Source organism: Choloepus didactylus, chromosome 18, assembly GCF_015220235.1.
Source record: "Choloepus didactylus isolate mChoDid1 chromosome 18, mChoDid1.pri, whole genome shotgun sequence".
Taxonomy (NCBI): Eukaryota; Metazoa; Chordata; class Mammalia; order Pilosa; family Megalonychidae; genus Choloepus; species Choloepus didactylus.
This window is the reverse complement of record NC_051324.1, coordinates 67,304,080-67,318,114: the sequence shown is the minus strand read 5'-3', so window position 1 is coordinate 67,318,114 and position 14,035 is coordinate 67,304,080. Positions and strand designations below refer to the sequence as shown.

Sequence of the window (14,035 nt, the reverse complement as noted above, 5' to 3'; positions counted from 1 at the left end):
TCGACCCCTTCTGTGTCGGTGGTCATTGATTTGCTCTGGTCAAAGGGGTAGTAACAAATGTTAGGTGAGCAGAGACTTGAAAAGCATTTGTACATTGGAACTTGTCCTCTCTCACTGTGCCTGAAACCCTGAATTGACCATGTGAATAAGCCCAATCTAGACTGCCGGAGGATGTGCAAGTTACATGGAGAAGAACTGAGGTTTTCCCGCCAACAGTCAGCCAACAACTGCCAGCTGCATGTGCCAGCCTAGACCGTCCACCCCCAGCCGAGCCACCAGCTGACCATGTGTTAGCTGGGCTGAGGCAGGTCAGCAGCAGTGACCAGCTGCCCAAGACTTGTGAGCAATAATAACTGGTTGTTGTTTTAAGCCACTTGATGTTGGGGTGGTTTGTTTTCTAGCAATTGGTAACAGATGCACATGCATTTTTTTCTGGAAAGAGATACCTTGACTTTCAGCAGGTTTCCAAAGAGGTCTATACTCTCCAAAAGGATAAAAAAATAAAAAGGTCAGAAAAAGTTGCCTGAAAAAGAGCAGCTGGTGACTCTTAAAATGTTGAAAAGCCAGAAAAGGCTCAGAGTGGATAATATGGACATATTTTAGTAAAACCTAGGAGTAGGGTTAGATTAAGAGTGATGGGTAACTATTGAGGATTGGAAAGAAAAATACCTCATTCTACTTAGGTACTTGCATCCCTTAAGATCTGTGTTATTTTTCCAGGGAAAAGTTATCTTTTTAAAAAGAAAAAGCACAAAGGGATGGAAAACTGCCATGCCCTGGTGGGAAATCTAGCTCTTTGGAGCACGAACATGGAGCTGTTTACCTGATACAGCTATTGGAGGTCTATGTTTGAGGACTGTTGTAGAGCTGTATCTTTGCAGAACTGTGTAGTGCTTAAAAAAATCTGTTTTCTATGCTTAAATAGACTTGATTATGAAAAATAATTTAGCACTAGAAATAGGCTGAAGTTTTGTTCATAAAAAGCTTGAATAATAGCATCCTTACACATCTTAAGTATAGCTAGAAGTCATTAATTTCTGCCACTGTGGAACAACTGCTGAAGATTAGGGAAGAAAGGAGGAAGAGGCTGGAACACATGGCATCAAAGGAATCACTGGCTTCAGGATGGAAGGGTTTTGTGTAAAGGGGAGTGAGCTAGTTGCCCCACTCTGAGTATTTCTGCCAGGAAGGGGAGTGCAACTGGAACCTCGGACAGGGCAAGATGAAATGTGCTTCAACAACCAGTAGTATCAACAGATGAATGGCTAAACAATATATGTTATATCCATTCAATGGAATATTATTTGGCCATAAAAAGGAATGAAGTTCTGATACATGCTCCAACATGGATGAACCTTGAGAACATTATGCTAAGTGGAATAAGCCAGACACAAAAGGACAAATATGATATGATTCCATTATATCTTGAGTAAGCAAATCTACAGAGACAGAAAGTAAATCAGGGGGTATTTGGAACTAGTGGGGAGCAGAAGGGGAAGTTATTGCTTAATGGATGCATAGTTTCAGCTTAGGGTGACGAAAACATTTCGTAAATAGATGGGGGTGATGGCTGCCCAACGTTGTGAATTTAATTAATGCCACTGAATTGTACACTTAAAAATGGTTAAGGTGGCCAATTTAATATTATGTATATTTTACTACAATAAAATATAAAAACAAACCCCCAAGCCCATAGGGGCCAAGTACTTTGAGTTGGCATTTTCCTCTCCTTCAGGGCTAATGACTGTGACCCATGACCCTGGGACGTATAGGTAAAACGAGGCAAGGAGGATGGCAGTGAGCTGTCTGCTAGAGCCCGAGGCAGGACTACAGCCTCTCCCTCTGGGTCTGCACCACCCTGTGTCCCTGCTTGCTTGGAGGCCGGCTGCCCGTCACCCGAGCCGGCCTTGCCCTGGGCAGCAGGCCGCCGCTGAGCTCCCCGAGAGAAGGTCAGCTGTTATGTAAGTGCCATCCATATTCTGACTGCTGATCAGGGGCGACATTTAATTTTTTTTTCCAATGTGGAATAATTTAAGATCGTGTTGAGTGTCATTATTACTGCAATTTCTCGGTAATGAAAACAGCATCCATTATTTAACGTCCCCTTGTGTGTCTGGGTTAAGTGGGGATGGCAGGAGGCAGAGCCCACCCAGGGCTCCAGGCCCTTCCCCAGCATCATGAGACCCTGGTTCCTTTCTCCACTGGGGTGTAACGCACTGCCTCGCTTTAGCCGTGGTTGGCAGGGGGCACCAATTAGTCCCCTGACCTTTCCCTTGGCCCTTTATCAGCGAGTTTTGACCTGCTGACAACCTGCAATTAAAGGGCCTGCACTCCATGGGGCTGTGGCTGCTAGAGTCATCACAGCCTCTATCAAGGGAAACCTCAATCAAGCGAAAAGGTTATTGAGCTCTCTCCACCCCAACTTAATGTGCTAGAAGGTGTGGGGGTTTCTGCAAAGATCAGGCTTGCCGTGTGCATGCTGGCCTGGTGAGCATCAGAGCTCCTCGTCGGCTTTGCCACCTTCCCCTGAAGGTTGTTAGTGGCAGTGACATATCCCCAGTGGGGGAGAACCAGAGACAGGCGACAGGACTTAAAGCAGAGTGAAGACTGCTACTGCGATGTGTGGCCAGTGCATCGAGCTGACTGCAGTGAGTTTTGGGGGCTGCAGAGCCTGCAGTGCTTTGGTACCTAAGGACACGTATCCAGTTGTGCCTTGTGTGGGAGACTTTAGTTTGCCGCTCTAGACTTCATTTGGAGATGACAGCGTTCCTTTTGTTTTGCTCTAGGCTTTTCATTTTGTAACTTGTTTCTTTTGGCAATCAGCAGTGGTCTTCCTTATGCCTGAGATAGCAAACCGTGATCAACAGCGCCTGGATTTCATTTCTCGAAGAAGACAGACATTTTGTTTTTGTAAAGCCTCTTTAAAAATAAAATAAAAACAAATCTTTTAATTTAATGTAAGTCACATTGCAGCGTTGCTTCCCCCCCCCCCCCCCCCCCCATTTTGTTTCATCCTTCTTTCCCTTCCTCTCCATTTCCTCTTTTTTTCCTTCTGGAAAGTGCTGTACTTCTCCAGCTCCTGACCTTTTTCCTGGCCTTTGCAGAGTGGGTGGAAGTGGCTCTGTTTATTCTGAGCCAGGGACTTGCCCTAAACCATACATTAGAGTAATAATGATTCTGCCGCAGGCAGACTGTGACCTCAGGCCACATGGCCCTGGTGGCTGCTGCCTCGTGCGCCCCAGCAGCTCACGCCTGTGCAGAGCTGGATCTGGAGGAGTGGGTGGGGACAGGGGAGGAAGGGCAGGAAAGGGACTCAGGGGAGAGAGTGGCGGAGAAGGAGAGGGAGAGTTTTAGCTTGGGAAGGAATCTGTGTGTTCGGCACACCTTGACATTTGGAAGCTGCGAGGTGACCCAGCAAACCTGAATGCTGCGAAGCCCCGGCGGCCCAGGAGCAGCATGGCTGAGGGGAGGAGGGCGACTCATGGCACCTCTGATGGGTTGAGCAAAGCAGACTCCCAGGGCTGCGATGGAAGGTCAAGAACAGCTTGCCTTAGTCAAATGTTTGTCCTGGGAGGGAGCATGCTGTCATCCCGCCGAGCTCACCTCATGGGGGCCTGTGAGGATTGAGTGAGGTCGTGTGTATGCAAAATCTTACAAGGATCCAAAAAAAAAAGTCCTCAGTAATGTAAGAAAAGGGGCCTGCCACCATCAGCAAAGGAAGAGGGGATGTGGAGTGGGAATTTCTCTCTGGGGTCTCTGTCATTCCAGCACAAACAAAAGGGTGTATTTATTTAAGGGACCCATAAAGAAATTCATGTCCCTCTTCCCTCCAGTCTATGTGTTCACTGAGCAGACAGGGCTTCTTGAGTGAGGGGTTGTGTCAACCCAGCACACAGAGAGCCACCTCAGCTGGGAACATTGTTCTGGAACCTGTTTCTCTATTGCAAGGAACATGATGGTCTACCACCATCTTTCCCCTGGGCCATTCCTGGAAATTCTAAGGCTTATTTCTCTGTTTCCTTCAGCAACAGTTGAGAGTGGAGAGTGGGGAGTGTTGGGATCCCAAAAAGGGCTGGTGCTGGGCCCTGGCTGGCATCAGAGTCCCTTGGACAGCCTTGTCAGGTGTGGGGATTTGGAAGAAGTTGTCCCTAGCTTCACCACCCCAAAGACGCCATTCGCAGCTTCCCTGCTGCACAGCTGTGCCCAGCCTTTCTGAAGGTGAAATGTGGGATTGAGCAACATGGGGTACCGGGGGCCAGGGCCATGGGGTGGGAACAGATGGGTGTGGTGGGTCTTTGTCTCTTTGTCTAGCTATTCAAAGGGCAGCTTCTAAGTGATGTGGCTCCAGAGCATTGAAATAAAGCAGTAGTCAACCAACAGATCAAAGACTAATAAAGTTGTAAAAGGATGTGGAGTGGGAGGGGGAAATCAGTGCCCTACTCTTTCTCACCTACAGTTCTCTCCCTTGCAGAAATTTGGGCAGTTTCTTCCCTTATCTTCAAGTCTTTGCTCCAATGTCACCTTCCCAGAGAGGCCTCCCTCACCATCTATTTTAGTTTTCTAGTGGCCAGAAGAAATATCATGTGGTGGGTTGGCTTTTAATGGTGGGAAATTTATTGGCTCAAGGTTTTCAGGGTAGGAGAAGTTAAAAATCAAGGCATTGTTAAGGCGATGATCCTTTCTCCCAGAGGACTGTGATGTTTTGGGACTGGCTGCCAGTGATCCTTGGTTCTTGGCATTTTCTGTCACATGAAAATGCACATGGCGGCCTCTTCTGGCTTCTCCTTTCTCTTTTGGGTTCCGGTGACTTCCAGCTTCTGGCTGCTCTCCATGGCATTCTCTCTGTCTGTGACCTTCCATGTAAGGCCTTCAGTAATAGGATTAAGACCCATCCTGATTCAGCAGGGCCACACCCTAATTGAGGTATCCTCATCAAAAGCTCCTATTGACAGTGGGTTCACACCCAGGGGAATGGGGTACATAGCTCCAAGCCACCACATCATCTCATGTAAAGGAATACTCCATTTTTATCTTTAATAAGGGGTGAGCCCCTTGAAAATGCTTAGAGCAAAGTCTGGCCCCAAGCAGTACATACCACTGCTGTCCCAGTACTGCTAGGATATGGTTTATTTTTCTTCCTAACAAGATCGCTACCTGGCACTCTATTATATAATTTACTGTTGATTGGCTTATTGTTAGTTTATTGTCTGTCTCTCAAACCAGAATGCAAGATTCATGGCGAAAGGAGACTTGGCAGTTTTATATCTATAATCCCTGCAACAGCCCTGGTACACAGTCATTGCTAAATAAAAATGTGTTGAATTCAGGAAGTCAGGCAGAGAAAATTGCAAAATACTTAGCTTTACAGTGAAAAGAGAGTCTGTGAGTTCCCAGCATCTCCAGTGTCACAGGGAGCACTGGGGTCTTGAGAATCCTAAATGTTTCTAAAGCAGTTTCTCAACCTCGGCACTGTTGACGTTCTGGCCTGGATAGTTCTGTTTTGCAGGCACTGTCATGTGCATTGTGGGGTGTTTAACAGCATCCCTGGCCTCTACCCACTGGATGCCAGTAGCAACCTTGCCCCCAGTTGACAACCAGAATGTCTCCAGACATTGTTGGAAGTCCCCTGGATGGCAGAAGTGCTCCTAGTTGAGAACCCCTGTTTTAAATGAAAACCAGGGTCTCTGCAAACTGCACCTTACTAAATTGGCTCCAATTAAACAGACAGTTGTAGCTTTGAGCGAGTCAATGCTACAGCGTTTCTGCTGTAATGAAGTGGTTCTCTTTCCGTGTCTTTCTCCTAGTTACGCATCAATCATATTATAAAAAGGAGGAAAACAAAGGGATGAAAGTCAGCTGACAGCTCTCATAGTGAAAAGTGCCTTTTATTGCTGCAATGATTTCTGAGATGTCAGCATGAGATGTAGAATTAGAAATAATTAAAACGTATAAACAAACAAAGAGCTGTGGTTCTGTGGCACATGGCACAGACAGCAGCTGGTACTCGGGGATGGCTGGAGGGGGTTTCTGCAGAGGGAGAGATTGGCCTTCTCAAAGCCTCTTCTGCCCCAGGGTTGTCTTTCCCTGCATCTGTGGTATCAGTCTCGGCAGTGATATGGGGTGACAGGCTGCCTCTTTGAGCTACTCCCAGTGACAGAAGAGGCCACATTCCTGTACCCCCCAGGTTTCCACAGAGAGACCTGAAAACCTTTCGCCAGTGGCTCAAGCAGAGCCAGGAGGCCCATTTTTCTTTTAAAACAATGTTAAATGAGGTGTCGGCATCCCATTAAACTGCATGATAGAGTATGTTGCACATAAATGTTTAGGACAGTAGTGATGTATTAGACAAATGAGAATAAATGAGAAGAAGAATTTATATATCCATTTTTAACGTTTGTTTGGAAAGAAATGATGAAATGAAATATGAGTCGTCAAGGTTCTCTTTCTTACCTGATGATCATGATCATGGAAAAACAAGAAGGTATGTGGGCATGTGTTTGTGTGTATATGTGTGTATGTGTGTGAGACACAGCCTGGCATAACTTTTATGAGATTCCTTCATGAAAGAAACTTACTCATAAATGCATGCATTTCAGTGATTGGATCACAAACCTTCTCCTTTCCCCCTTTAGAGTCACATATTTTAAATGAAAACTTTACTGTCTGTTTGGGACTATTTTTGCCTGGCTTTCAAAAAATATCTGTTGTTTTTTGTCCATCAAGATGATTGTACCCACTTTCCCTTAGCTTTGAGGTTTTCGGATGAAAGTGGAGGTCACTTGTGTTGGTTGAGTCACCGGCCCTCATCTGTCTGGTTTCTGCTGCATTTGTAAGTTGCTGGCAAGATCAGGGGGTTCCAGCTGATGCTGTGCTAAGAGAGGCTCACGGACCCTTTATGGGTTTATTTGTTTGCTCTTAACTGGAAAGGAAATTCTATTATGGCTAATGTTGTTGTTGTTTTCATTTCGTAGCTGATAAAACAAATACTATGCAATAGGTTGGCTTCACAACAGGAATTTATTGGCTCACAGAAGAGACTAGAAGGCTTCCTTCCTCCCGGAGTTGGATCTTTGGGCTGGCCGGTAATCTTTGGGTTTCTTTGACTTTTCCATCCCCTGGCAGTGCATATGGTGGCATCTTCTTTCTCTTCTTAGGTTCTATTGATTTCCAGTTTCTGGCTGCTCCCCGTGGCTCCTCTCTCTGGCCTTCTCTTTAGGGCTTCCGTAATAGGATTAGGACCCATCCTGATTCAGTTGGCCACGCCTTAACTGACAATAACATTGTCAAAAGGTCCTATTTACAATGGGTTCACAGCCACAGAAATGGATTAAGATTAAGAACATGTTTTTCTGGGGTTCATAACTCGAAGCTACCACAGTTGTATTCCCTGTCTATCCACAAAGTTGGCAGTCAATAAAAATATTTGTTAAATAGGCAAAATAGTTGAATTGACCAGTGACAAACAAAGCAGAGGATGACATAGTTGTTTTAGAGCCATGTGGACTTGGCTGCAGAAATGTCTGTGTTCTCTGTGCCTCTCCCTGTTTCCTTCCTTTGGGATGCTTTTGTTTGGCTTCCCTCCTCTTTTGATCTCAGGAAACATATGAATGTGCCAGTTTCCTAAAAATGTTCACCTTGGCTTCCTAAATGGAGGCTGCCTTTCAGAGGGCATCTTTTGGTATTTCATTCATTAAGTCCACTGTGTACCTGCTCTGCGGTGATGAGGCATGTGACAGGGTTTGGGTGTGGTATATGTTTTTCCCATTTCTATGATCAGCACTGACTCCTTGGATCTTGCCTTTATCACCCCTAAAGTACTACAGCTAGAATGTTGTTGTCTCCCTGGTGACCCAGCCTGGCCTGGCTCCACCCTGGTGCTCTTGGTGAAGTCGGGCAGGTTGCCAGAGGCCCTGTGAGCCCAAGGGGTCCTGGGAATGAGGGTGATGGAGATGTTACAGTGACACTGCTGCTTCTCGTTTCAGGGTGTAGCAGAAGACCCCCAGACGGCCCTGGCACTGAACTTGGACCCCATGCTGATGAAGAAGTCCGATGCCGAGGGTCCCGTGGCGCTCTTTCCTGAGAGTGAACTTTCCATCCGGATAGGTAGAGCTGGGCTTCTTTCAGGCAAGCTCTCTGCCGCAGACCCTGAGCTGAGTTAGGCAGTGCAGACTTGGGTGGGTTGTGGGAGGAAGGATGAGGGAAATGCAGGGTCTCTGTCCAGTCCCCCCAAACTACTTACCCCACTATTGGGGCAACAGAACTAAACCAACGTCTGGCCTAGCACCTTTATCTCTCATTTCCTCTCCAACCCACCTGCATAAAGTGTGGGATGTAATGGCATCTTTTGGTAATCTTTTCAACTTGGCCAAGTGGGCAAGGATCACTCTGATGGGAATTGGGCTGATTTGGGTCAGAGAGCATGGGCCTTTGCCCCTCAGTCTTCTCCTCTCTGGTGAACCCCGAATGATCCTTTATGTTTACATGTCTTCCATCTTTTTGATTTATCTGTGAAACTGTGGCTCTTTCTCCCCCTGATTCAATTTGGAGCCAGAAAACCTAAAAATCCTGACAGCAGAGACATGCTTTTTCTCTTAAGTTGTAAGGAACAGTTCCTTGGGGGCAATCAAATAGTAATTCCTAAATCTCTGTTGCTCACCAAGAGGATGAAGATGTACCAGATCATGTGGTTTCCCAACCTCTGGGTAAGACTCCCCCAGTCCTTTCCCAGTCATTGCTCACTCACCTCATTTGGCTAATTTATGGGCCAATTAGCATGAGGAGAGCTGGATACCTTCGGTTTCCTTTGAATTTATATAAGAAGTCCCACGTTTAATCCCGAAGCTGCTGGGTGATACGTTCCCCTCCACCCCTTCTTTTGTAGACCATGGACTTGGGGACTAAAACCGTGCAAACGACCTTGAGAATGGCTGCCTGCCGTCTTGGTGGCTAGTCACTGACTTCCCATTAGTGATTTGAGGGAGAAAAGTCCTTTCATGTTTCCATGCCAGCATTTTTAACTTGATAATTTCATTATGTCCAGGCTAAAATGATCTCTAGACCTTGGGGAGGGTCAAATAACAAAGTTATTGCTATGCCCCAGGCAGTTCTCAGTTATCTGTGTTCAGATTATGTCCTTCATCAGTTATTCATGGAGAACTTGAATACCTTCTGCACTTGGGTTAATCCTCACTGCCTCCCAGATCTTCCTACGTGGGACTTAATCGGGAACTAAAATTCATCTAACATGAGCTCAAGAAACAGACGGTTGGAAAGACAAAACACACATGCCATTCATAGTCAAATTAGAATTTAGGTGTTGTTTTCTGTTCTTTTGTTGGAGTGTAGTCAAGGATTACTTGTCTTTGGGGACCAGTGTGGGGCACTGTACTCCAGTAAAGCTTGTCCCTTTCCATGCTAAGTCCTGAGAACTTCATGGAAGTCTTTCTAAAGTCAATTCTTACCAGCAATACTGTGCTAGGGCTCCTGTGTGAACCTTTGAAGATTCTGCATTCTTGATTCTGAGCCTTCTCTAGGAAAACAAAAATTTGGCCAGATTTTATTCTATTGCATTTTTTGTCTTTAAGGCCACAGGGGGAAGGTTCCGTGCCTGTCAGACAAATAAGATAGAATGTGAATGTGATGATTCCTTGGGTGAACCTTTTCCAGTGGGGTCATGGGAAGGACAGGACCAGTGGCTCTGCAGGAGAGCCTCCTGGGACTTCTGGATCTTTTTGGCCAACCCAGGGTTAAGCAAGTGAGCTGGACTGTGTAGGGAGGAGATGCAATCCTGTCCCTGGCTGAAGAGCACCTGTTACCAGGTTACCAAGCAACCCTCCTTAGCCTTGCTAACTGTTCCTATGCAAAGGCAAATGCAGCCTCTGGGGGGGCACTGAAGCTGGTTTGCCAAGACCTGGGAGAGTCCAGCCATCTCTTGAAAGGTCACTGTTCTTCTCACCTGGACGTACCTGTGGGTGTCAGGCAGTTGAGGCCTCGGAAGCCGATAATGGCTATTTGATGACTGGCCTCATGCAGATCGCATCTGAATATGTGTTATTTGCACCATCTGGATTTGCCTTTAAGCTTGCTGTAAATGGAGCAAGGAGATTGGTTTAATGGGTATTTAGTGAATAACATCAGCCTTTAAAAAATAATATTGGTGCTGCTGTTATAATGTCCCATAATTGGTTCAGCTAGAGGAAAAGCCAGAAAAGCTAAACTGTGGGGGAGAAGGTGCAGCTGCTCTGAACGATGGCAGCAGCCGGAGCTGGGAAAAGTGTTTATGAGACACTTTCCGATTTATGGTCTGGGTGCCAAATGGTTTACAACATCAACCCCTCTCAAACCTGTGACTTAACTAGACAAGAAGTTCTTTCAAAACTGTCTGTCTCTCTCTCTCTCCCTCTCTGTCCATCCATCCATCCATTCAACTATTTATCGCCTATTTCTTTCAATTGAAAATTAATAACATGAACTACAAATTAAAAGTAATTTTTCTTCCAGCTTCAAATCCCTGATGATCCAGTCCTCCATCTCAGACACAAAAGTTGTTTCTAGTTTTTTGTTTATCCTTTTAGAAATACACTGTTTATGGGAGCATATATCTCCTTTATAAGCAAGCGAGATCATACTTGGCCCATTGTTCTATTCCTTGTGTTTGTCACCTAATTAAATTTTTTTATTAGTTACAGTCTCTAGTTTATGCTGATTACATCCCTCCCCCAATGCCTCCCCATTTTTAACACCTTGCAAGGTTGACATTTGCTTGTTCTCCCTCGTAAAAGAACATATTTGTACATTTTATCACAATTGATGAATACTCTAGATTTCACCAAGTTACACAGTCCCAGTCTTTATCTTTCCTCCTTTCTTGTAGTGTCTCACATGCTCCCCACCTTCCTCTCTCAACCGTATTCATAGTTACCTTTGTTCAGTGTACTTACATTGTTGTGCTACCATCTCCCAAAATTGTGTTCCAAACCACACACTCCTGTCTTCTATCACCCTGTAGTGCTCCCTTTAGTATTTCCTGTAGGACAATTGTCTTGTTCACAAAGTCTCTCATTGTCTGTTTGTCAGAAAATATTTTGAGCTCTCCCTCATATTCGAAGGACAACTTTGCTGGATACAGGATTCTTGGTTGGCGGTTTTTCTCTTTCAGTATCTTAAATATATCACACCACTTCCTTCTTGCCTCCATGGTTTCTGCTGAGAGATCCGCACATAGTCTTATTACGCTTCCTTTATATGTAATGGATCGCTTTTCTCTTGCTGCTTTCAGGATTCTCTCTTTGTCTTTGACATCTGATAATCTGATTATTAAGTGTCTTGGCGTAGGCCTATTCATATCTCTTCTGTTTGGAGTACGCTGCGCTTCTTGGATCTGTAATTTTATGTCTTTCATAAGAGATGGGAAATTTTCATTAATTATTTCCTCTATTATTGCTTCTGCCCCCTTTCCCTTCTCTTCTCCTTCTGGGACACCAATGATACGTACATTATTGTACTTTGTTTCATCCTTGAGTTCCCGGAGACGTTGCTCATATTTTTTCATTCTTTTCTTCATCTGCTCCTTTGCTTGTAGGCTTTCAGGTGTTTTGTTCTCCAGTTCCTGAGTGTTTTCTTCTGCCTCTTGAGATCTGCTGTTGTATGTTTCCATTGTGTCTTTCATCTCTTGTGTTGTGCCTTTCATTTCCATAGATTCTGCTAGTTGTTTTTTTGAACTTTTGATTTCTGCCATATACATGTCCAGTGCTTCCTTTACAGCCTCTATCTCTTTTGTAATATCTTCTCTAAACTTTTTGAATTGATTTAGCATTAGTTGTTTAAATTCCTGTATCTCAGTTGAAGTGTACGTTTGTTCCTTTGACTGGGCCATAACTTTGTTTTTCATAGTGTAGATTGTAATTTTCTGTTGTCTAGGCATGGTTTCCTTGGTTATCCAAATCAGGTTTTCCCAGACCAGAACAGGCTCAGGTCCCAGAGGGAAGAAATATTCAGTATCTGGTTTCCCTGCTGGTGTGTCTTAGAAAATTGCTCCACCCTTTGATGCCTCAGGTCACTGTGCTTTTCTGCCCAGCAGGTGATGCCTGTTAGCCTATAATTCTTGACTGGTGTGAGGAGGTATGTTCCCCCAGGCCTCTGGGGTCTGGTTCTGAATGGAAAGGGCCCCACCCCTTTCCTCCTAGAGATGACAGACCCCCCAGGTGGAGGTCATTAGCATTTCAATGGTCTTGCTCTCTGCTTGTGCTGTCTCCACCCTTCCCAGAGTCACAGCCCTGGAAACTGAAAATGACTGGGGCTTTCTCCACTGAGCGGAAAAAGAAACAGATAGTCCCCTTCAGACCCAGTCCAAGGCGACCCTCCGGCTCTCCCAGGTCAGTCGTCACCCAAAGCCTCTGTCTGTTTTTTGGGGATGAGTACCTGTAGTGAGCAGTTCACACTCGCTACTTAAAACCCCAGTTGGAGCTCAGCTGAGCTGTATTCGCTTGCTGGGAGAGAGCTTCTCTCTTGCACCATGAGGCTTTGCAGCTCGGGCTATGGGGGAGGGGGTCTCGCGACTTGGATCCGCAGGTTTTACTTACAGATTTTATGCTGTGTTCTCGGGCATTCCTCCCAATTCAGGTCGGTGTATGATGAGTGGATGGTCTCGTTTGTCCCCCCGCAGTTATTCTGGATTATTTACTAGTTGTTTCTGTTTTTTTGTAGTTGTTCCAGGGGGACTACTTAGCTTCCACTCCTCTCTATGCCGCCATCTTGCCCGAGTCCCCTAATTACATTTTGGTATTTGTTTCATGGGATGCTCACAGATTTCCTCTATTCTTATTAGCCATGGTGCTACGTAACTGGCTCCCTGTTGGTGGCCTCTTGGATTGTTTCCAATCTTTAGCCATTATAAACAGTGTGGCAGAGAGCATTTTAAAAATGTACGTCTGTGTGGACAAATATATTGTTGAGTACATTCTAGAAATTAGTCCAGGGTTCTTTATACCTGGGGTCCATGAATGGTAACCAAAGGGATCATCAGTCTCTTGAAATTTTATGCCAAATGTTAAGTATTTTTGGAAGGCAAAGTCTATAACTTTCTTCATACTCCAGAGGGCTCCATGACCCCAAAGACCTTGGATTCCACTGCCTCAACCTCCCTCCTTCAGCTCAGCTGTCCAGCTGGACTATGTCCTTTATTTTTTCCTCACTAGCACCCTCTTCAGGCTAAGTACACGGTAGTAAAGAGCACATCAATGCATTGCTTTACTAATCATTAACTGCCCTTGTTTATGGTTTGTTCTGGGGTAGGAAGTTGAAACTCTTCAAGAGATTATCATTGAAATTCAGTGATCCATTAGCATGGTGGATGGAGAGCTGTCTATGATTTTGTGTATTTGTGGAAGGAACAGTAGTAGGTGTAATTTTCCAGTAGTGAAAGAAGTGGATTTAGGTTAGGAAACTATATAGTTGTGAGGTGGTGCCTGTGTCTTTTCCATGAATGTTTTCGGAGCTTGGGAAGAAAAGTGAATGGGTACTTAAGTCAGGGAAGCAAATGCTGTAAGAAACTCTGGTTGGAAATGGATCTTTCCTTGATGTCTCATTCTTGCATTATAGGAGAATTCACTTGGCAGAGTTCACTTCCACCTAGATAGCATGGTGGATCTGACCCAAATATTGGAGCCTTGTATTATAAAATGAAATTGATGGAAACTCAGTATTAGGTGGGTTATTGATTTGAATAAACTACTGTCATTGACTCTTCCTATTGGTTCTGCTGCCATTTTGCTGGGTGGATTCTCCTTGGAAATAGAACTGGGCCTGGGGGAGAATAATTGCCAAGAGCCCCACCCCCAGATCAGCACCTACAGAGCTTGTCCCATTCAATAACCATGATGGAGTTCAGGTGTTCCTGGATGCCCTTCTCCCATCTGCAGCACCTTTTCTTTTCCTCCAGGTATCATACTGTCCCTTTTTAATCTTGTGTTTGGAATAGTCCCTTTTCCCTATTTTTGTTGTGAAGCATCTGTATTAGGATTCTCCAGGGAAACAG

General features: G+C 45.1%; 1 protein-coding gene across 15 annotated transcripts in view; it reads left to right on the top strand.

The window, feature by feature from the left end:
- SLC39A11 (solute carrier family 39 member 11) overlaps positions 1-14,035 on the top strand; it is a 519,734-nt gene that overhangs the window by 210,303 nt on the left and 295,396 nt on the right. For 14 of the 15 annotated variants that reach the window (XM_037808762.1, XM_037808753.1, XM_037808759.1 and 11 more), the window contains one exon: positions 7,983-8,124. In XM_037808762.1, the coding sequence (XP_037664690.1) occupies positions 7,983-8,124 (142 nt within the window). The remainder of the gene's footprint in view (positions 1-7,982; positions 8,125-14,035) is intronic. The other variant, XM_037808766.1, reaches the window with a different exon arrangement.